At 40.5% G+C, this 24,127-nt stretch overlaps 1 protein-coding gene and 1 long non-coding RNA gene across 7 annotated transcripts in view; one reads left to right on the top strand and one right to left on the bottom strand.

Moving 5' to 3' along the window:
* Positions 1–24,127, bottom strand: part of RPGRIP1 (RPGR interacting protein 1) — an 89,120-nt gene that overhangs the window by 1,770 nt on the left and 63,223 nt on the right. For all 6 annotated transcript variants that reach the window (XM_019430580.2, XM_019430581.2, XM_019430583.2 and 3 more), the window contains 3 exons: positions 14,792–14,984; positions 6,188–6,272; positions 3,173–3,303 (listed from right to left, as the gene is read on the bottom strand). In XM_019430580.2, coding sequence (XP_019286125.2) covers positions 3,173–3,303; positions 6,188–6,272; positions 14,792–14,984 — 409 coding nt within the window. The remainder of the gene's footprint in view (positions 1–3,172; positions 3,304–6,187; positions 6,273–14,791; positions 14,985–24,127) is intronic.
* On the top strand, positions 18,136–24,079 carry LOC109255757 (uncharacterized). Its single transcript, XR_002075339.2, has 2 exons — positions 18,136–18,274; positions 23,805–24,079. It is a non-coding gene; the product is annotated as an uncharacterized LOC109255757 (long non-coding RNA).

The raw sequence follows: 24,127 nt of genomic DNA, 5'->3' as shown, positions 1-24,127 counted from the left end.
GACGATCCCTGAACTGAATCTAGAAAGTAAGCTCTTCCGAGCGCGGGCCAAGACACGAGAACACAAGGAGTTCGGAAAGGTGCGAGAAGTGGTAGGAGCGAAGCCGCGTAGATAAGCAGGGGCCCAACCATAAAGGCCTGTCTTGTGAGGAACGTGATTTTAACTGGTGTCCTAGACGTAGTGATTTTTGAGTTCTAGTTCTCGCCGTTATTTGGAGACTATAACTGGGAGCATGAGTGTATCAGGGAGGGTAGTTATGAGGCTGCTGTAGCAATACAGGAGAGAAATGAAGGGGTCTGAAGTATAACAGGGTGGAGAGAGAAGGGCAGATTCAGAACGTTTAAGAGCTAAAAATAGGGGCTCCTGGGTGGCTCAGTGAAGTGTCCAACTCTTGATTTCAGCTCAGGTCATGATCTCATGGTTTGTGGATTCAAGCCGTGTTGGGCTCTGTGCTGGATGGTGTGGAGCCTGCTTGGGATTCTCTCTCTCTGCCTCTCCCCCACTCATGCTCTCTTGTGTGTGCTCACTCTCAAAACAATTTAATTGTTTTTAATGTTTGTTTATTCTTTGAGAGAGAGAGCACAAGCCAGGGAGGGCCAGAGAGAGAGGGAGACACAGAATCCCAAGCAGGCTCCAGGCTCTGAGCTGTCAGTGCAGAACCCAGGGTGGGGCTCGAACTCACGAGCCACGAGATCATGACCTGAGCTGAAGTCGAACACTTAACTGACTGAGCCACCTGGGCACCCCTATCTCAAACTAAATTAAAAAAAAAAGTAAAAAATAAAATTTTGTGATGAAATCCTGGGTGAGAGGAGTAGGTCCAAATCCAGGATGACCATTCTAACTTGGATAACTGGATGGTAGGTAAGAAGGAATGCAAGGTACAAAGTTGTATTCAAGGCAAATTTTGGGTACTATGAGAACAGAGAAGTAGTCACTTGGTCTACTAGATTTTAAATAAAATCTAGACTGGTAACCTAGATTTGAGATCATTTTTAGATTAAAACCCCAGGAGTGAATGCAAACCCCCAGGGGGAGGGTGTGTGGAGAAAAGGCCACAAATTGAACCAGGAGAATCCCAACATTCAAACCCAGGAAGAAGCTGTAAAGAAACAGAAGGATCCCCCACAGGACGATACAGAAAGTTGAAACGGCCTAAAACAAGGGAGAATGGAGTTTAAAAAGGAGAATGAGCAATAATAATAGAAATTTAGAAAGGTCAAGCAGGATGAATAAGGAAACCAACTGGATTTGACAATCGGAAAATTGGTAAGAACAGAGTCAATTAAGTGGATGAAAACTTGACCTTAATTGAACAGTGCAGGAGGTGCCAAAACAGCACTGCACTGACTTACCACTCAGGACAATTTGCACGGAGCCGAGTTTTAACGTGCTCAGAGGGAAGGGAGCTGCAGGGCTGGACAGCAATGTTTTGTTTTTAAAATCAGACCAATAGGATTAAAGCCTGAGTGGAAGGATAGCCATAACAAGGAAATTACTGTAAATTTTTCTGTCAAAATAATTGAGACACATTCATTGGCTTTAGAAATTCTCAGGTCACGACCAGGGGGATTTTCCTTACATGCAAAGGGCAGAGAAGTCAGGAAGAGCGCTGCATGTCAGGGAATGGGGACGGGAATAGAACTCAGAGGTCCAAGTTGGAAAACCGCTAAAAGACCCCACTCGCCATGTGCCCAGCAAGCTTCTGCTGTCCCGAACATTCTTCTCCCTTGACCCTTCCTTCTCCCTCGACCCTCAGAGAATTCCTTCCATCCTTGTGACATCCCTATGAGGACGCGACTGCTATTCTCATCTTATAGTTGAGGACACAGGCATAGACAGGTCACACCGCTTGCCCGGTACCTCAGTTGGAAAGGTACTAGAGGAATATAATGAAGAATCTTGTCTACCAGCTAGTTTGAACTTTGTAACCCCTGGTCTGAAGAGTATTCCTCAATTTTTTTATTATAATTAATAAAAATTTTAGATCATGATTCAATACATAACGTATGTAAGAAAGTGTCACAAAATACTTAATCTATATGCCATGCTCTCTGATATTTTCTACAGTCTCCCCGCTCCCAATTCTGGTCATGACTTACTCATTTAATATCACCACCCATTACTTGATTATGACTGGAAATTTGAAAACCACTGGTGTAGTGTGTGATTTTAAGTGCCCACTACAGCCTAGCAGATACGGTAAATGCGTGAAATCCCCAGGTATATACAGTAAGAGAGCAGTGGGGACTGGATGGAGTAGGGCCCACGTAAAGGCATTCAAATGAAAATATTTTTAAAACTGTGCCAGTCTTAACAGCAAACAATGTTGAAAATGGATTTAAGAAGAATGTGGTGTACAGAGAAGTTCTGTACAAACTTTTTGTACAGAAACGCTATAGCAGATGGAAATGGGGTGGAAGAAACCAGTGGCAGAGAGACCAGTTTAGAAAACTATTACGGGGACGCCTGGATGGTTCAGTCAGTTAAGTGTCCGGCTTTGGCTCAGGTCATGATCTCACGGTTTGAGTTCGAGCCCTACATCGGACATTCTGCTATCAGCAAGGAGCCCACTTCTCCTCTGTCTCCCTCTGTCTGGGCTCCCCGCCCCCCCAGCTTGTGCTCGTGCTCTCTCTCTCTCTCTCTCTCTCTCTCAAAACTACATAAACTTTAAAAAAAGAAAACTATTACAGTAGTGGGGATGCAGTCAAGACATTTCCAAAGCCGTATGGTCAAGACTTGGTAAGAAATACCATGAGGCATGAGGTAGCAGGAGAGTTGGTGTCTGCTGAAGAGACAGTGTGCAAGGTCACACATTAAAAGCGGAGGGTATCAGCTGCCTTTACAAACCTCACATGCTTAAGAGAAATCAGGCATTCTGATCTTTAAATTTGATGGAAATTGTACTTGTCTTTTCAAAATTCCCTCATTTCAAACACTGGGGATTCCTAATAGATTGTATTCTAATTGTCATGAGGTACATGGGCTAAAATACACAAGTGACTACTTTCATTTCTGGAAAAAGTAGAGCCATAGGGATTTGGATCCAGTTTGTATCATCCACTTCATAACGGTAATTACATACCGAAGGTAAATCAGGAAAAGTATTCATGATTAGGCTGATTTCCTTAGCAATAATTGAAGCTGAGAAGCATGACACGGTATTACTCACTGTCTAGCTCTTGCTCTACAAGGTCTCTTCCCGACTCCATGATCTGCCACAGTTCCAGAAACGCATATCCCACTTCTTGACATTCTTTCTTCTCCTCGTCCATAGGATCGCTTACCACTGTAAACTTTAAACTAAAGGAGAAAAAAATTCCATTTAACTCAGTACTACCGATACCCTAAGGCTTAAAATACATATATAAAGATAACCATAATCATAAATTATACAATGTTTTCCCTCAATCATTTTTCCCTTGCCTCCATTTTACAAGACTGTAATGGCAGAAGAGTAAGGAGTTGGTGTATTTTAAAGCAACAACAGGCCTGGAGAAGACAGAACTAAGACTCAAGATAATCTATATCAAGTTGACTCCAAACTGTTGGGATAGAATGCCTTTCAAGATAGTTTACAACTCTGATGAAAGATCTGATACGGGCAGTGCAGGTGTTTGCGCAAAAACCAACATTATAGGAGAAGAAGAGTTTTTAGGTTTTTAAATAAAAGTTGGGTATCAAGCCCGAATAAAGGAAAACAGAAAGAATACAGAATTACAAAACAATACATTTTGTGAAAGTGAAAGCATATTCCTTAAGAATTGCAAATCTGGGAACAGGACTCCAGAGGGCACACAGCCCTGCCTCGCAAGCAGTGAGTGGTCAACAGCAATCATTATTACCTTGACTTGGCCTAGTGAGGAAGGATGCTTAATTCTAGAAACTAGTACCTATTCAATTATTTGAGATAAAATTCATGCATAAATTCGCTGTTTTAACCACTTTGAAGTGTACAATTCAGTGTGTTCTCGTAAATTCATGTTGTTGCCCAACTGTCACCACTGTCTAATTCCAAACCGTGCTCATCCCCTCAAGAAGAAATCCGAGAGGCACCAAGCAGCTGTATCCCGTTCTCCCCTCAGCTCCAGGAAACCACAAATCCACTTTCCATCTCTCTGGGTTTGCCTATTCTGGACATTCTGTATCCCTATTAATTTTTTAAAAGCAAATACTGATGGCTAATAGTGCTAAGGGGCAAGACTAAGGCTAAAAATTCAAGCTCTTAAAATCACAGCTAAGCATGATTGAGCTAACAAAAAGAAATTCCAAAAATGACACATTCTTTTTATTTTTTTCTGAAGCTCTACTCCCAATGTGGGGCATGAACTCATGACCCCGAGATCAAGAGTTGTGAGATGCATGCCAGGCACCACCAAAATGATACATTCTTAGCCCTTTAAGCAACATTCATATGTGAGGATGTTTCTGGATCCTTACTGATATTCTGTACCCTTACTGATATACAGAAGAGATAATGCTGACTCCGGACCCCAATTTTCCCAGGAAAGGGATGTTAACCAGCATTACTACATACAGGCCACAATACCAAGTGCTTTAGATAAACTATGTTATTTCAATTGTATCCTCAAAGGAGCCTTCAAGTTAAATAAAATTCGACCATCAGAGAGCTAGTAAGCGGGAGAGTCAGGATTCAAAACCAAGTCTGTCTGGTTACAAAGCCAATGTTCTGTCCACTGCACGACACTGGCAAAAAGAAAGGTAAAATCAACTGAAATCTAAAATTGAGTAGAAAAGTTGAGTACAAAAAGAAAAGAAAGAGACTACCACTGTAAGGCAATGAAGGGAGGGAGTATTCTAAGAATGCTGAGAGAGAACAAAGAAATGAAATAGCTAAATTTAACACTGATGCAGAAGGGGAACAACCAAAATGCTTTCCATTCCCAAAAGTTACTAATAAGCTGCTGTTTAAGTCCACAATGACATTGAAGTCAGACTCACTGTTTATTTCAGTGGCTCCTTTGTCAATCCTTTCTATGACTAACTGGAGACAAAGTAAATGCAAATTAAACAAATTTATTGGGCTAAAACACCAGCCCTGTATTATTTCTTACCCACATACTTGAAAAGGAGGCAGCATTGCTGGGTCTTGCCAAAAAACAAACAAACAAACAAACAAAAACAGATGCCCACTTAAATTTGAATTTCAAATTTCAGCTAAACAATGCATAATTTTCTTAGAAGTATGTCCTGTGCATTTCATCTGGAACCTCTAAATGGAGGCCTCTTCATCTCATATGAATAAAAAGGACATCTTCCTAAAATTGGTAGTAGGCCTAAGATTGACTCCAGTTACATCAAAGTAATCCTGTAATGATTTTTAAAATATAAATATGAAATTAATATTATAAAGACATAATATTTGGTAAGCTAGCAATGGTACCGTGTTTGTGAGAAATAAATCAAATTTTCTGAGAATGTCAAAGTGTTTTTTTCCAGGGGCGCCTGGGTGGTTCAGCCGGTTGAGTGTCTGACTCTTGATCTCAGCTCAGGTTGTGATACCAGGGTAGTGGGATCAAGCCCCTCATCAGGTTCTGTGCTGAGCATGGAGCCTGCTTGAGATTCTGTCTTTATCTCCCTCTGCCCTTCTCCCTGCTCATGCTCCCTCTCTCTCTTTAAAAGAAAAAACAGGAGCACCTGGGTGGCTCAGTCGGTTAAGTGTCCGACTTCGGCTCAGGTCATGATCTCACAGTTCCTGAGTTCAAGCCCCCCATCGGCCTCTGTGCTGACAGCTCAGAGCCTAGAGCCTGCTTCGGATTCTGTGTCTCCCCCTCTCTCTCTACCTTTCCTCTGCCTGTTCTCTCTCTCTCTCTCTTAAAAATAAATAAATAAGCATTAAAAAAAAGAAAAAACATAAAACCAAAAAGGACAGTTCAAAAAAAAAGTGTTTTGGCCACTCCACATAGGGCACTGCTAGTATTCAAGTAGTTGCTGCCACAGAAATAGTGCTTCTCAGGGGCTGGCATGGGTGAGAAATGAATTAAACCTATGAGATTATATAATTTATCAGGTAGTCACAAACCTAAATTAGATCCAAGTAGATAAAAAATACACTGAGAAAATTAATATGAAGGAAGTTATTAAAATATGCAATATCAGCACAAAACTCCTGACTTCCTGAATGGATAATATCTCCCTTCTTTCAAAGTGGAAAGCAGATACTTACTGTCTTTGTTCGGGATCTTGTGCATTCAGCATGGTGAACAGAAATTGCCTTCGGCCTTTTTGCTCCAGTGGGTCCAGGTCTATCACTGTATTAAGGATAAGAGGGGAAAAAAGTCAAGAATCATGTACTGTTGCTATTTGGGCACTAAGACTTTCATTAAGTGGTATATGGAAAACTGAGATATAAAACAGAGGTTGGCTGGGGTTCCTGGGTGGCTCAGTTGGTTAAGCGTTCAACTTTGGCTCAGGTCATGATCTTGTGATTCGTGAGTTCAAGCCCTGTGTTGGGCTCTGTGCTGACAGCTCAGCACCTGGAGCCTGCTTCAGATTCTGTGTCTCCCTCTCTTTCTGCCCCTCCCCTGCTCTCTCTCTCTCTCAAAAAACAAAACAAAACAAAAAACAAACAAAAAAAAAATTAAAATTTTTTTTTTTTTTTTTTTTCAGTTAAAAAATAAGAGGTTGGCAAGGTGAGGCTCTTGGGCCAGCTACCTGTTTTGGTAAATAAAGTTTTACTGAATACAGCCAATGCCTATTTGTTTACATATTATCTGGGGAGGCTTTCCCACCACAATGATAGAGTTGAAAAGGTGTGACAGAGACCATTTGGCTCACAAAGCCTAAAACATTTACTATCTGGGCCTTCAAGAAAAAGTTTGTCAACCCTGGTATAAAGGACGCCTTATGATTTGCACTGAAAGCTGTTCTGCCATATGCCAAGGTAAATGTGCTCCCACCACTCTACAGCTGGGAGAATCCTAGAAACTGATTTTTTTTTAATGTTTGTTCATTTATTTTGAGAGAGACAGTGTGTATGTGTGTGGGTGTGTGTGTGTGCGCGCGTGCGTACACACACACACACACACACACACACACACACACACACACATGTGAGCAGGGGAGGGGCAGAGAGAGGAAGAGAGAATCCCAAGCAGATTCCATGCTGCCAGGACAGAGCCTGACACTAGGCTCAATCCCATGAAGTGTGAGATCATGACCTGAGCTGAAATCAAGAGTCAGACATTTAACTGACTGAGGCATGCAGGTGCCCCAAGGAGATTGATTTTTTAGGGCCACCTAGAGATTTGAGTTTTGTAGCAGGTTCAACTCAAGATGCCTGTCTCAACACCCATTCTCCCCTTCCTCCTCATTTTTATATGGGAATGCTACGGCATCAAATAAATTAGCTTATGTTTTCCAGCCTCTATTTTAGTGAGGTTTGGCTACACGATTCAGTGCTGGCTATTGTGTTGTGGGAAACATGCTTAACAGGCTCAAGTGTGAGGCATTCCTCCTTGCCCTGATGGCCATTAAGAGGGTCAGGGTCACCAAAAGGATGGAATACAGGCACGAGGATGATCAAAAGCAGGGTAGTAGTTTGGACCCTAAGAGTATCACATATCCTCAGCCCTGGACTGTGCCCCTCAGAATCCACTTTATACAAGAAATAAACTTCTACCTCATATAATATAAGGGCAGCATATACTTAGAGGAAGAAGAAGAAGAAGCAGAAGCAGCAGCAGCAGGAGGAGGAGGAGAAGGAATAGAGAACAACAGACAGCTGGCAGAAATTTAAAATAAATATTCAATGACTGGAAGATAAAATTAAGGAAATTTGAGGGGGCACCTAGCTGGCTCAGTTGGTAGAGACTCTTGATCTCAGGGTTGTGAGTTCGAGCCCCACATTGGGTGTAGAAATTACTAAAAATAAAATATTTTTAAAAATTAAAGAAATTTCCCAAGAATAGAAAGAAAAAGCAGAGGTAGAATTACAGGAAGAAAATGAGAAATTTAGAGGATCAAGTTGGAAGATCCAAAACTCTACTAGAAAAATGAGAAAATGCTGGGGTCAAAATTATCACAGAAATGCAATAAAATTTCCCAGAACTAAAAGCCACAAGCTTCCAGATTGAAAGAGCCCCTTGAATGGCCAGAATAATTAAAAGAAAAATATACACATTATTCTGAAATTTAAGAACACTAATGATAAAGATAAAATGTTAAAGTCTTATAGGCAGGTAGTGGTAGTTTTCATACAAAGGTTAGGCTCTTGGCCTGGATCTAGAAGACTATGGACCAACTGCTTTGAAATTCTGAATAAAAATGTTTTCGAAATAGATTTCTATACTTGGTCTAATTATCAATTGAATATACATGCAGAATAAAGAGATTTCATACATGATGTTCTCAGAATATTTCCTTCCAATGTACTCTTTCTTTAAAAGATACTGTAAAATATGATCCATTAAAATATAAAAGTGTGGGGTCCCTGGGTGACTCAGTCGGTTAAGCGTCTAACTGCAGCTCAGGTTATGATCTTGCGGTTCTTGAGTTTGAGCCCTGCATCAGGCTCTGTGCTGACAGCTTAGAGCCTGGAACCTGCTTCAATTCTGTGTCTCCGTCTCTCTCTGCCCCTCTCCCACTTGCACTCGGTCTCTCTCTCTCTCAAAAATAAACAAACATTTACAGAAATTATAAAAGTGAATCAGAGGACAAAACAGGACCCAGGAGACTGCTCCAAATGGCAGCAGTAGCATAATAGCTGAATGAACAGTGGGCTGAAGAGAGGTCTTCAAAGAAAAGAAAACTGATACATTGTTTGACAGGTTTGATTATTTGAAAACTTGGAAAGGCTGTTGGAGGATGTGAAAAGAATGAGAATAGGCACAATGAAAATAAAGCAAATGAAAAATTGGGACAAACAAAATAACAAACAAGAAAGGAAATATAACCATGGCAAACTACTTGGCTCTTCAAGAATTAATATCCATAATATTAAGACTGGATTAAATGAAAGTTATGATCCAAGTATATGGGAGGAAGGGGACATGGGTATAAGAGAGAAATTTGATGTGCCAAGATAGGAAGTCAGGAGATAATACCTAAAATTGGTGAGTCAGGAAATTGCAATAGAAACATTCCTAAGAAACATGGAATTAAATAACAAGAAATAGCAGAAAAAGTGAAAAGAGGTGTGGTGGACCAAAGAGGATGGGGTATGATAGGGAGTGGTTCGTGGAGAAGGGATAGAAAAAGGAACTGTTCCCTGTCTTCTCCTCTGGAAAAAAAAAAAAAAAAGAAAAGAAAAGAAAAAGGAACTGTTTAATTAAAAATCTCTGTAGGCCTATTTGTGGGGTGCCTGGGTGGCTCAGTCAATTAAGCGTCTGACTCTTGATTTCAGCTCAAGCCATGATCTCACATCTGTGAGAGGGAGCCTGGCTTGGTGCTGGGCATGGAGCCTGCTTAAGAGTCTTGCTCCCTTTGCCCCTCCCCAACTCATGTTCTCTTTCTCTCTTAAATAGATAGATAGATTTTTAAGAAGGCTCCATGCCCTGCACAGAGCCCAAAGTGGGGCTTGAACTCACAATCCTGAGATCAAGACCTGAGCTGAGATCAAGAGGTGGACACTTAACCAACTGGGTCACGCAGGCACCCCATTTGATATTTTAAAATCATATGCATAACCCCACTTATTTCAACGGATAGACCATCCAACAGAAAGTCAACAAAGAAACAGTGGCTTTGAATGACACATTGGACCAGATGGATTTAACAGATACATTCAGAACATTCTATCCTAAAACAACAGAATACACATTCTTTCCTAGTGCACATGGATCAGTCTCCATTGTAGGCCACAAAACAAGTCTAAACAAATTCAGACAGACTAAGTCATACCGTGCATCTTTTCTAATTTTTTTTTAACGTTTATTCACCTTTGAGAGATGGAGAGAGACAGAGCACAAGTGGGGGAGGGGCAGAGAGAGAGGGAGACACAAAATCCAAAGCAGGCTCCAGGCTCTGAGCTGTCAGCACAGAGCCCGATGAGGGGCTTGAATTCATGAACAGTGAGATCATGACCTGAGCCAAAGTTGGACACTTAACCAACTGAGCCACCCAGGTTCCCCCCCATGCATCTTTTCTGACCACAATACTATGAAACTAGAAATCAACCATGTGAAAAAAATCTGCAAAGAGCACAGATACATGGAAGTTAAATAACATGCTACTAAACAATGAATGGGTTAACCAAGAAATCAGAGAGGAAATAAAAAAATACATGTAGACAAATGAAAATACAATGGTCCAAAATCTTTGGGATACAGCAAAAGCTGTTCTAAGAGCAAAGTTTATAACACTACAGGCCTAACTCAAGAAACAAGAAAAATCTCAAAAAAAAACAAACAAACAAAAAAAACAAAAAAAAACAAAAACCGTCCTGGGGCACCTGGGTGGCTCAGTCGGTTGAGCCTCTGACTTCAGCGTAGGTCATGATCTCATGGTTCATGAGTTCGAGCCCCACATCAGGCTCTGTGCTGACAGCTCGGAACCTGAAGCCTGCTTCAGATTCTGTGTCTCTCTCTCTCTCTCTCTCTTTCTGTGGCTACCCTGTTTACGCTCTCTCTTTCTCTCTCAAAAATAAATAAACATAAAAAAATCCCTAACATTATACCTAAAGGAGCTAGAAAGAGAAGAACAAACAAAATTCAAAACCAGTAGAAGCAAGAAAATAATAAAGATTAAAGCAGAAATTAAAGAAATAGAAACTAAAAAAGCCAATAGAATGGATCAATAAACCAAGAGCTGGTTCTTTGAAAAGATGAACAAAATTGATAAATGTTAGCCAGACTCATAAAAAAAAGACTCAAATAAACAAAATCAGAAGTGAAAGAGGAGAAAAAATAACCAACACCACAGAAATACAAAGGATTGTAAGAGAATATTATGAAAGATTATATGCCAACCAATTGGACAACCTAGAAGAAATGGACAAATTCCTAGAAACGTAAGTTCCCAAAACTGATTCAAGAAGAACTTGAAAATTTGAAACAACTGATTACCAGCAATGAAATTGAATCAATAATAATAATTTAAAAACTCCCAACAAATAAAACTTCAGGTCAAGATGGCTTCACAGGTGAATTCTACCAAACATTTAAAGAAGAATTAATACCTATTCTTCTCAAACTATTCCAAAAAATAGAAGAGGAAGGAAAACTTCAAAACTTATTACACAAGGCCAGCATTACCCCAATACCAAAACCAGATAAAAACATTACAAAAAAGAGAACTACAGGCCAATATCTCTGATAAGCATAATTGCAAAAATCCCCAACAAAATATTGACAAACCAAATCCAACAATACATGTAAAAAATCACTCACCACCATCAAGTGGGATTTACTTCCAGGATACCAGCGTGGTTCAATATTTGCAAATCAATCGATGTGATATATCACATCAATAAAAGAAGGATAAAGATCATATGATCATTTTAATAGATGCAGAAAAAGCATTTGACAAAGTACAATATCCATTCATGATAAAACCCCTCAACAAAATAGGTTTAGAGGGAACATTCCTCAACATAATAAAGGCTGTATGTGGAAAGCCCACAGCTAACATCATATTCAATGGTGAAAAACTGAGAGCTTTCCCTTTAAGACCAGAAACAAGACAAGGATGTCCACTCCCACCACATTTATTCAACACAGTACTGGAAGTCCTAGCCACAGCAATCAGACAAGAAAAAGGAGTAAAAAGCATCCAAATTGATAAGGAAGAAGTAAACCTTTCACTATTTGCAGATGACATGATACATAACTAGAAAACACTAAAGACTCCATCAAAAAACTTACTAGAATTGATAAATGAATTTAGTAAGGTCACAGGAAACAAAATCAATGTGCAGAAATCTGTTGCATGTCTATCCATTAATAATGAAGCAAGAGAAAGAGAAATTAAGAAAGCAATCCCATTTACAATTGCACCAAAAATAATAAAATACTTAGGAATAAGTTTAACCAAGGAGATGAAAGACCTATACTCTGAAAACTATAAAACATTGATGAAAATAATTGAAGACCACACAAATAAATGGAAAGAATTGGAAAATATTCCATGTTCATGGACTGGAAGAACAAATATTGTTAAAATGTCCACACTACCCAAAGCAATCCACAGATTTAATGCAATACATATCAAAATACCAACAGCATTATTCACAGAAGTAGAACAAACAACCCTAAAATTTGTATGGAACCACAAAGACCCCAAATAGGCATAACGATCTTGAAAAAGAAAAACAAAGCTGGAGGCATCACAATCTCCTAGATGTCAAGATATACTACAAAGCTATAGTAATCAGATGAGTATGGTACTGGCATCAAAACAGACATATAGATCAATGGAACATAATAGAAAACCCAGAAACAAACATAAGATTATATGGTTGATTAATCTTTGACAAAGGAGGCAAGAATATGCAATTGGAAAAAAGACGGTCTCTTCAACAAATGGTGTTGGGAAAACTGGACGGCTACATGCAAAAGAATGAAACTGGACTTTCTTACATCATACTCAAAAACAAATTCAAAATGGATTAAGGACCTAAATGTGAGACCTGAAACTAAGTATCCTAGAAGAGAGCACAGGCAGTAATTTCTCTGACATCGGCCATAGTGACATTTTTCTAGATCGAGTCTCTTAAGGCGAGTGAAATAAAATTAAAAATTAGCTATTGGAAATACATCAAAATAAAAAGTCTCTGCACAGCAAAGGAAATAATCCACAAAACTAAAAGGCAACCTACCGAATGGGAGAAAACATTTGCAAATGACATATCCGGTAGAGGGTTAGTATCTGAAATTTATAAAGAACCGATATAACTCAACACCCAAAAAACAAATAATCTAATTAAAAAATGCGAAGACACGGACAAACATTTCTCCAGAGCAGAGATACAGATTGTCAACAGACTCATGAAAAGATGCTCAAAATCACTCATTATCAATGCGAATGAAAGCCACAGTGAGAGGGCACCTGGGTGGCTCAGTGAGTAAAGTGTCTGGCTTTGGCTCAGGTCATGATCTCACAGTTTGTGAGTTCGAGCCCCACGTCGGGCTCTCTGCTTTCACCGTGGAGCCTGCTTCAGATCCTCTGTCTTTCTCTCTCTGCCCCTCTTCCACTCGAGCACACATGCTCTCTCTCCCTCTCTCTCAAAAATAAACAAACATTAAAAAAAGAACCACAGTGAGATATCACCTCATACCTTTCGGAGTGGCTAAAATAAAAAACACAAGAAACAACAAGTGGTGGCAAGGATGTGGAGAAAAAGGAATCCTTGTGCACTGTTGGTGGGAATGCAAACTGGTGCAGCCACTGTGAATGGATCTAGAGAATATTATGCTAAGCCAAATATGTCAGTCAGAGAAATACAAATACCATGTGATTTCACTTATGTGTGGAATTTAAGAAGCAAAACAAAGGAAAAAACAGAGACAAACCAAAAAATCGGACTCTTAAGTATAAAAAACAAACTGATGGTTACCTGAGGGGAGGTGCGGGGTTGCGGGGGGGGATGAGTGAAACAAGTGAAGGGGATTAAGAGTACACCCATCCTGATGAGCACTGAGAGTAATGTATAGAATTGTTGAATCACTGTGCTGTACACCTAAAACTAATATAACACTGTATGTTAACTATACTGGAATTAAAATAGAAAACTTAAGGGGCACCTGGGTGGCTCAGTCAGTTAAGCGTCGGACTTCAGCTTGGGTCATGATCTCAAGGTTCATGGGTTCGAGCCCTGCGTCGGGCTCTGTGCTGACAGCTCAGAGCTTGGAGACTGCTTCAGATTCTGTGTCTCCCTCTCCCTCTCTCTGCCCCTCCCGCTCTTGTGCTCTCTCTCAAAAATAAACATTAAAAAAATTTTAATAGAAAACTTGATTAAAAATAGTAATAAAAGGGGTGCCTGGGTGGCTCAGTTGATTAAGCATCTGACTTTGGCTCATGATCTCATGAGGTCATGATCTCATGGTTCATGAGCTTGAGCCCTGCTTCAGATGAGCACAAGCCCCCGCTTCTGGTGAGCCTGAACCCTGCTTCTCTCTCTCTCTCTCTGTGCCTCATGGGATTCTCTCTGTCCTCTCTCTGCCCCTCACTCACTTGTGCCCTCTCTCTCTCTCAAAATAAATATTTAAAAACATAATAAAAAGGGGTACCTGCGTGGCTCAGTTAGTTGAGCATCCAACTCTTTTTTTTTTTTTTTTTTTTTTTTTTTTTTTAATTTTTTTTTAACATTTATTTATTTCGAGACAGAGAGAGACAGAGCATGAACGGGGGAGGGGCAGAGAGAGAGGGAGACACAGAACCGGAAGCAGGCTCCAGGATCTGAGCCATCAGCCCAGAGCCCGACGCGGGGCTCGAACTCACAGAACGTGAGATTGTGACCTGAGCCAAAGTCGGCCCCTTAACCGACTGAGCCACCCAGGCGCCCCAAGAGCATCCAACTCTTGATTTTGGCTCAAGTTATGGTCTCATGGTCCATGAGTTCAAGCCCCGTGTCAGGCTCTGCACTGACAGCATGGAGCCTGCTTGGAATTCTCTCTCTCCTCTATCTGCCCCCCACCCCACCCAACTTCAAAATAAATAAATATTTTTAAAAATTTTTTAAATAACAAAAACCGAAAAAATTAGTAAGCCTATATGCACGTATCACTTTGATAAATGAGAGAAAAGAGAACGGTTGCATGCACCCCATTGGAAGGGCAGAGTAGTTCTGGCCCCTCAGACTCCCCTTCCTGGCCAACCACGGGGGCTGCCTCACCTTTGCTGAAGTGGAAGTGGATCTCTTCTCCTGCCCTCGGTTTCCTCAGGGATACTGGAGTCTCCGTCTCTGACAAGGGGAGGTCGTAGAACTTGTACTCTACATACACCTGTTTCACATTTTCATCACTCATCACTTCGGCCTCTGGGTAGAAGGCCAGGGAGACAATTTCGATGCACATCTTCTCTGACCTCTGACAAGGAAGACATGTATTTCCTGTAGGTTAGTGATGCTCCAAGTGTTCACACTCCAAGTAACACGTTACTCTCTCAGACTCCATCCCAGACATATTCCATCTAACATAGCCTTGAGAATTGCGGTAAAGCTGCCGCCCAGAACTGCCTGCGCCCACCAAATACATGCCCCGGAACAGGCAGTCAGACCAGTGACCTCTCACGGTAACGCCAGTACTTTCAGCCCTACTTTAAAGTTGCTGCCACAGCCACCGTCCTCTCCTTTGATTGTCCGTGTGTCCATTTTTGCATTAGGGACACCAGGTACAGGGCTGACATCTCTCTAGTTTCAAGAAATAAGCCGAGGGCAACGTTAAGTCCTCCCTTTCCACGGTGTGGCCGCAAGTCATGTCATGACACTAGTGAGACGTCGACCCGGGATGGCCCGGACCAGCCACAGTTCTCCCTCGTCATCTGTGAGAACTCTCCTGTCTCTAGGTTGCCAGGCCAGTGCCCTCGTGTCCAAAGATCTACCCCCACTCTCATCTTTTCTCTTAGGAAGGAAGTGCAGCTTCTGGGCCTTCCCCAAGGAAGCTCAGAAGGCAATATTTCTTTCCTTGTTCTTTTTTTTTTTAACGTTTATTCATATTTGAGAGACAGAGAGAGACAGAGTGTAAGCAGGAGAGGGGAAGAGAGAGAGAGGGAAAGAGGGGTATTCTCAAGCAGGCTCTGCACCGTCAGCATGGAGCCCCACTCAGGGCTTGAACTCACAAACCATGAGATCATGACCATGAGATCATGATCATGAGCTGAAATCAAGACTCAGACGTCAAGAGCCATCCAAGCCCCCCTAGCATTTTTTTTAAAGGAAAGAATAAGATAAGATAGAATGGAATGGAATAGAACAGAAAATATGAGAGTGGTACAGGTAAGCCTTGTTTCTTAAAACTTTTGTGTATATGTGATCGGACTGGGCACAAAGTAGAAATGTGTTTCTTACAGTGTCTGTGATTAAAACAGCATAAAAGCCTTTAAGATACAGATGAACACAAGGGAAGGGAAGCAACAATAATATAAAAACAGGGAGGGGGACAAAACAGAAGAGACTCAAAGATATGGAGAACAAACTGAGGGTTATGGGAGGGGTTGTGGGGGGGGATGGGCTAAATGGGTAAGGGGCATTAAGGAAGCTACTCCTGAAATCATTGTTGCACTATATGCTAACTAACTTGGATGTAAATTTAAAAAATAAATCAAATATGAAAAAAAAGCATAAAAGCCACTCTTATATACCACCATCTAGGGTGGCTCCTGGCAATGTTTCACTTTTATACATTTACATATAATTTTAATTTACACACAGTAAAATACAAAACCTAAAGTGTACTGTTTAAAAAAATTTTTTTAAGTTTATTTATTTTGAGAGAGAGAGAGAGAGAGAGCACAAGTAGGGAAGGGTTAGAGAGAAAGAGACAGAATCCCAAGCAGGCTCTACAACATCAGTGCAGAGCCCGATGTAGGGCCTGAACTCACAAACTTTGAGATCATGACCTAAGCCGAGATCTAGAATCAGATGCTTAACTGACTGTGTCACCCAGATGCCCCAAGTGTACAGTTTTGATACGTATATACAAGTGTGTAATCAACATATTCAAGATACAGAACCATTACCCTAGAAAGTTCTCCCATGCCACTGTTGACATTATTGTTAAGCTGAGAACCCTATGTCCTGCAGTTTCAATAAAAATGTAGCAGAACTTGGGGCATCTGGTTGGCTCAGCTAGTTAAATGCCCAACTCTTGATTTCGGCTCAGGTAGTGATCTCACAGTTCATGGGATCGAGCCCAAAATCAGGCTCCATGCTGACAGCATAGAGACTGCTTGGGATTCTCTCTCTCCTTCTCTCTCTGCCCCTCCCCTCCCCATACTCACACTAATGGGCACCCACACTCTCTCCCTCTCTTTCAAAATAAATACTTAAAAAATAAAATTGTATCAATGTTAAACTTCTTTAAAAATAATGAAGCAGAACTTCTCAAAGGTGTGTCTGAGGAATAGGTATTTTATAAATGAATAGTTCTGTGAGAAAATAAATTTTGGAAAATCAAGATTAACAAACTTATCAGCATTCTTTAACTTGACCTATGGCCTTTAATATGCTAAGATGCTTCTGGACACTTTTAGAGGATGATACAAAGATAGTTTTTTCCAAACGTATTTGACTACACAATTGCTTTTTGTTTTTCCCTGGATACGGTTGGGTTTAATTTTCCAAAGAACACACTTTAGGAAACACTGAGATCTGGAAAAAAAAAAAAAATAGGTGTTCATAGTCATATAAGTACCCGAATCCCCAGCAACATCTTACCAAAAAAAGCCTCCCACGCCTAACAAGATGAACATTTTTCCTCATAGTTAAACATGAACAACCACCAGACCAGTGACTTTCAAACTGTAAAGCTCAGCCTATCCATATTCATATGTGTGTGTGTAAAAAAAAATCATTGAAATAAAAGTCTCCTGAAACAATTTTTAACCTTAATAAGTGCAATGAAAACTATTATTTTGTATTTTATTCTTTCTCAGTTTTTTGTTTGTTTTTGCTGGGAACCTCTATTTTTATTTCATTGCCTGGGGACATCAACTTACATTTGGAAAATATCGTGTCACAATTCTGCTCTATGACACAATGGCCATTAGCCACAGGTGGCTACTGAGCACTTGAAACATAGCTACTCTGAATTGGGATGCGTGGTCAGTGTAAAATTCACAGGATTTCGAAGACTTTGTAAGGTGTCTCAATAATGTTTTGCATTAATTTCATATTGAAATGATAGTGCTTTAATTTTTTTTAATGTATGTTTATTTTTGAGAGAGAGAGAGAGACAGAGCAGGGGAGGGGCAGAGAGAGCAGGGAGACACAGAATCCGAAGCAGGCTCCAGGCTCTGAGCTTTCAGCACAGAGCCCAACATGGGGCTCGAACTCACAACCTGAGATTGTGACCTGAGCCAAAGTCAGACGCTGAACTGACTGAGCCACCTAGGTGCCCTGAAATGATAATGCGTTAGATATATTAGGTTAAAGAAAATGTATTCTTTTTTTATTAAATTACTTTAAGTGTTTTATTTATTTATTATTATTATTATTATAATTTTTTTTTTGAGAGAGAGTGCACAAGCAGGGAAAGGGCAGAGAGCAAGGAGGACAGAGGATAAGCAGGCTCTGCCCTGAGAGCAGTGAACCCGATGTGGGGCTTGAACTCATGAACCGTGAGAGCATGACCGGAGCCAAAGTCGGACAATCAACCAAGTGAGCCACCCAGGCGCCCCTAAAATATATTATTAATTTTACTTGTTTCTTTTCACACTTTTCATATGGACACTAGAAAATTTTAAGTTACATTTGTATCATATTATAATTCTGGGGATAGCACCTCACAGACTTTAAGCTACCTAAGTTCTAGGACCACACACGTCTGCCTCACCAACCCCTGTAGTCCCAGCATCTAGCATACTCTTAATTTGTTTTGTTACTTCATCACACTACCTGGATCTTAATTTTTCAAAATTACTTTTGATTCCTTCCCTTACAAACACTCTCATTCCATTAAAGTCAGGAACTGAGAAAGCTGAGGAGAAGTGTTGGTAACACTGTGAGAAAAGGTGACCATAGGGTGACAGTGGTATAATTTGGGGGCTGATAATTTAGTGATATCCATCAAAAGTTCAAGTGCACATTCCTTTTAAAACCAGCAGTTTTGCTTCCAGGAATCTATCTCACAAAAACATCTGCCAAATACACAAAGATACATGTGAACAGAGACGTTTGCTGTGACATTAGTTTTTTTCCTCTCTTTTCCCTCTTTTAATTACCTGGTTGTACAAAAATTCAAGTGACAAGGTATGGTCATCAAACATTTGTTCCTTTCAAGGCTCATTTAAAAGTTTGGCTAGAGGAGGGTGCCTGGGTGGCTCAGTCAGTTAAACGTCTGACTTCGGCTTGGGTCACGATCTCACAGCTTGTGGGTTTGAGCCCTGCATTGGGCTCTGTGCTGACAGCTTGGAGCCTGGAGCCTGCTTCAGATTCTGTGTCTCCCTCTCTCTCTCTGCCCCTCCCCCATTCTCTCTCTCTCTCTCTCTCTCTCTCTCTCTCTCTCAAAAAATAAATAAACATTAAAAAAATTTGAAGTATGGCTAGAGGAATTTTCTTTCATACCTTCCTTTTCTTTCTCCTCCTCCTCCTCTTCCTTTTCTTTTTTGCCCCCAGTTTTACTGACATATAACCTCTTGATTTCCAGCACTTCAGATAAACCAAACTGTTCTACATCAGGGTCTTTACATTTGCCAGTTCCTCTGCCTGAGATGATTTCCCTCCATCTCTTCCCTTCTCTATCTTCAAATTTCAGTTTAAATGTCCCCTCTTCAGAGGCATGTGGATGGCTCCGTTGGTTAAGAGTCCAACTCTTGATTTCGGATCCCGTCATGATCTCACAGATGGTGAGATCGAGCCAGGCATCAAGCTCTGCACTGACAGCAAGTAGGCTACTTGGGATTCTCTCTTTCTCTCTGTCTGCCCCTACCCCTCCCTCCCTCCCTGTCTCAAAATAAATAAATAAACATAAAAAAATTTAAATGTCCCCTTCTCAGAGAAGTCTTTCCTTACACATGCCTAACTCAACCTCTCCCATTACTATTACTCAACTTATTTTCTTCATAGTATTTAGAATCAACAAGTATCTTACTTAGTTGCTCACTGATTTATATATGTTTTCCCTCAATAGAATGTAAGATTCAAGAGGGAAGAGACCAAGTCTGTCTTATTCACCTTTTTGTGTCCATACAGCCTGCCAAGTACTACGACAGGTACTCCATAATGATTTGTTGAAGGAGTAAACAACCCAAAGGGCTGTTGTGCGGCTTTAGTGAATTAATGAATATCAAGTTTATCAGTGTTGCCCACTGAGGTCTGTCTAAATAAAAGGTCATGTATTATCTTAACTAAAACTGATCAGCAGTTAAGAGAAAAGAACTAGAAAAAGCTCAACATATCAACATAGATGGACTCCCAAAATGTTACTGATGGCACATTTCTGAATACTGTGTAACAAAAAAGAAAAAAAATGCAAAAACCTGTGTGAATGATTCATGGCACCTCCCTGTACCTTTTTTGGCAACTGTTTACAAATCTTTAATTATCTCAAAATAAGTTTAAAGAAAGAAAAATACATAATGTTTGATGTCATTCATAAGAAAGCAAAAAAAGGGGTGCCTCAGTGACTCACTCAGTTAAGCACCCAAATCTTGGTTTCAGCTCAGGTCATGATCTCACAGTTTGTGGGTTTGAGTCCCATGTCGGGCTCTGCGCTGACAGCACAGAGCTTGCTTGGGACTCTCTGCCTCCCTCTCTCTCTGTCCCTCCCCTGCTCATGTGAGTGTGCTCTCTCTCTCTCAAAAGTAAATAAATAAACATTTTTTTAAAAAAGAGTATAACAAAAGAGAATAAACTTTGAGATTCTTGATACACACTATGGCAAATAAAAGACCATAACCTAAGGCCATAGAGCAAATGGAAATAATTGTTCTCCTCTAGTTAGTAGCTACTAAGAAGGAGATGGAAACGTTTTCTATGGTCTACTCATAGTGGAAGATTGATTCCTGGGACCAGGAATGTGGTTTGGGCTGTGATCATTTCCTGGGGATTCTTAGAGAGAAGTTAAGTATAGAGGGCCTTTAGGAACCCTGTGTTGATTAACAGACAGGGCCTCGTGGGAAGCAGCCCTGCATACCTCCTATGAACACAGGAACTGTCCTAATCCTGGACTCAAGGAGAGGCAAAGATTCTTTAGTATTGTAACCATTTCACTTTTTAGCAGTATAAGGGAAAGACATCTTGGAAGGGTCTTCTTTGAGTTGTACTCTTCAACCTACTCAATTGACCTGGGAGCCAGAAAGGAAATGACACCCCTCTGCTTCAATCCCCTCCCTTTATGGTCTAGTTCTTTTTGTGTGGTGGGGGGGGGGGGCACTACCAGATCACAGAAGCATGACCTTGAGAACTAGAATATTTCAAAGAGGATAGACTATTATCATCATCAATAGCATCATTATTGTCATTTAGTACTTAATTTGTCTTGGGCACTGTATTAAGCCCTTATCACACATTACCTTATTTAAATCTTGCCACATCACTAGAAGGTAAGCATACTTAATATTACCAGATAAGGAAAGCTCAATAGAAGCTAAATAACCCCTCCAAAGTTAGCAGAGCCAGGATCTAGACCACTTTTGCCTGAATCAAATCTTCATGCTCTTAACACTACACTCTCTTGCTTCTTCCATTATCCTGGCTGAATCCAAACAGAAGTGACAGAGCTCAAATATTATCTCTGGTCATTCAACCTCTTTGATCTTTTATGCCCAGCTATTCTGAAATACAATAATGATTTTGTACAGTCAACCCTCAAACAATAGAGGTTTGAATGACGTGGGTCCCCTTATATGTGGATGTTTTTCAATAAATACAGTGCAGTACTATAACCTTACTTTCTCTTATGATTTTTTCTTTTTTTTTTAAACGTTGATTTGTTTTTGAAAGAAAGAGAGCACACAAGAGCACTTGCACAGGCAAGGGGAGGGGCAGAGAGAGAGGGGCACAGAGGATCTGAAGCGGGCTCTGCACTGACAGCACAGTGCCCCATGCATGGCTTGAACTCATGAGCCATGAGATCATGACATGAGCTGAATGCTTAACAGACTGAGCCACCGAAATGCCCCTTCCTTATGATTTTTTTTAAGTTTATTTATTTAGAGAGAGAGACTGCAAGTGGGCGAGAGGCAAAGAGAAGGGGGGGGGTGGTAGAGAGAATCCCAAGCAGGCTACATACTGGCCAGCCTCGGGGGTTTATCCCACCAACAGTAAGATCATGGCCTGAGCCAAAACCTAGAGTCAGATGCTTAACCAACTGAGCCACACAGGTGTCCCCCTTAATGGCATTTTCTTTTCTCTAGCTTACTTTATCATAAGAATACATATGACATACAAAATATGTGTTGATCAACTATTTGTTATGGGTAAGCCTTCTGGCCAACAGTAGGCTGTTAGTAGTTAAGTTTTGGGGAAGTCAAAAGTTGTACGTGGATTCTCAACTGCACAGAGGGTTGAGTCCTTAACCCCCACATCATTCAAAGGTCAACTATATGTGCCTGTGTTATAAATTTAATTTGATGATAACACTAAGTTTTTGCTAAGTAAGCTCAGTTTTCATATTTAGCTTGTCAAATCATTTTTGGGTGCACAAAGATTTTCTAATAAGATCTTATTTAGGAGCCTTTAATTTTGAATAATATTTCATTTTTTATTTTTTTAAGTCTATTTATTTATTTTGAGAGAGAGAGAAGTGGGGAGGGGAAGAGGGAGGGGGTGGAGAGAATCCTGAGCAGGCTCTGCACTGTCAACACAGGGCCTGACACGGGGCTAGAAATCACGAACCATGAGACAATGATCTGAGTTGAAACCAAGAGTCAGATGCTTAACTGACTGAGCCACCCATGCGTCCCTTGAATAATACTTTAAATGTAGTATGTCTGACATGTAGTTCAAAAAACTTGCTGACCAGTTTTTAAGGTTGATCTGAGAGGTGGCTTAATTTAGAAACTTTGACTGGAGATCACCTCTTCTGCTAACCAGCCCTCTGTACTAGACATATTCATCTTCTTCACCTTTATGATCTCTAAGGAGTCACTGTCCAGTTGCAACATTCCCTGGTCTGATCTTACAAGTATTTCTCAAGATATGATTGTGTAATGGTTAAAGATATGGCAGATACAGCTTCAGAAGAAAATACTTAAAATTTTCTTTCTCAACTGTTTAAGTCTACTGATTTTGAGTTGTTTCTCTCCACACCAATATCCTTTAGTTGCCTGCAAACCATGGGTACAAGTTCTGACTCTCAAGGAAGAGTTTTCTGACCTCTACAAAAGCAGCAATGATATCCCTTTCCTGAATTCTTACAAACCTTAGAGGTTTTTTTTAAGTTTATTTATTTATTTAGAGAGAGAGCGTGTGCACACAAGTCAGGGTGGGGCAGAGAGAGAGGGAGAGAGAGAATCCCAAGCGAACCATGAGATCATGACCTGAGCCGAAACCAAGATTCAGACACTTAACCCACTGGGCCACCCAAGTGTCCCACAAACCTTGGAGTTTCTATCACATAATCTAACCACTTGATTTTAGGTCACACTATACTTATATTGTTTCTAATGAAGTTCATAATCCTCAATCAGATTTTAATCTTTCATTCAGTCACTCATTCAACACATATTTATTAAGTGATCACACATGTGTCAGGGAGCATTCCAATGGCTCAAGAGAGTGATTGTTTCCTATCTCACTTATAACCACACAAGATTCTAATACAATAATGGTTGAATATACCCATGAATATTTACTCATATATTTGTGTGTGTATATCCCCAATTAGTCCCACAAGTGATCTGAGGCTGAAATATTCAATAAAGAATTGCAATTACAGGGGTGCCTGGGTGGCTCAGTTGGTTAAGCATCCAACTTCAGCTCAGGTCATGACCTCATGGTTTGTGAGTTCAAGCCCCATGCCGGGCTCTGTGCTGACAGCTCAGAGCCTGGAGACTGCTTCAGATTCTGTGTCTCCTTCTCGCTCTGCCCCTCCCCCGTTCATGCTCTGTTTCTCTCTCAAAAATAAATAAACGTTGAAAAAATTAAAAAAAAAAATTGCATCTACAAGTTTTAAAACTTGGGTCAAAAACTTCAGAAACTGAATCTCTCTGGGCTTTCCCGCAAAGAACCCTTTCTTCTTTTCTAGCTTCCACCTCCCAAAGTACATCTGCTCTCCTTAGGTGGACTTCGGAAATGGGCATTACTCAGGCTGGAGATGAATCAGCGCACAATGAAGGAGACAGGCAGGGGATCCAGACAAAGGAGAGAAGTATTGAAAAAAAAATCCCCATTTATACCAAATCAAGAAAGTGATCCTTTCAGCAGAGCCTGTCTCAAGAAACTTCCACTCCTTCGCAATGCAAATTTAACTAAACAACTTGATTTTCCCATCAAGTTCATTAAAAATGGGATAATTTCACATATGTGGCCATTAAGCACAATGTCGTTGTTTATAAGCTTGGCTCACAT

This window comes from Panthera pardus, unplaced genomic scaffold (assembly GCF_024362965.1).
Source record: "Panthera pardus isolate Hobbes unplaced genomic scaffold, ASM2436296v1 HiC_scaffold_24, whole genome shotgun sequence".
In the NCBI taxonomy this organism is placed as follows: Eukaryota; Metazoa; Chordata; class Mammalia; order Carnivora; family Felidae; genus Panthera; species Panthera pardus.
Note: the sequence above shows the minus strand (reverse complement) of the source record. Positions and strands in the feature narration are given on the sequence as shown.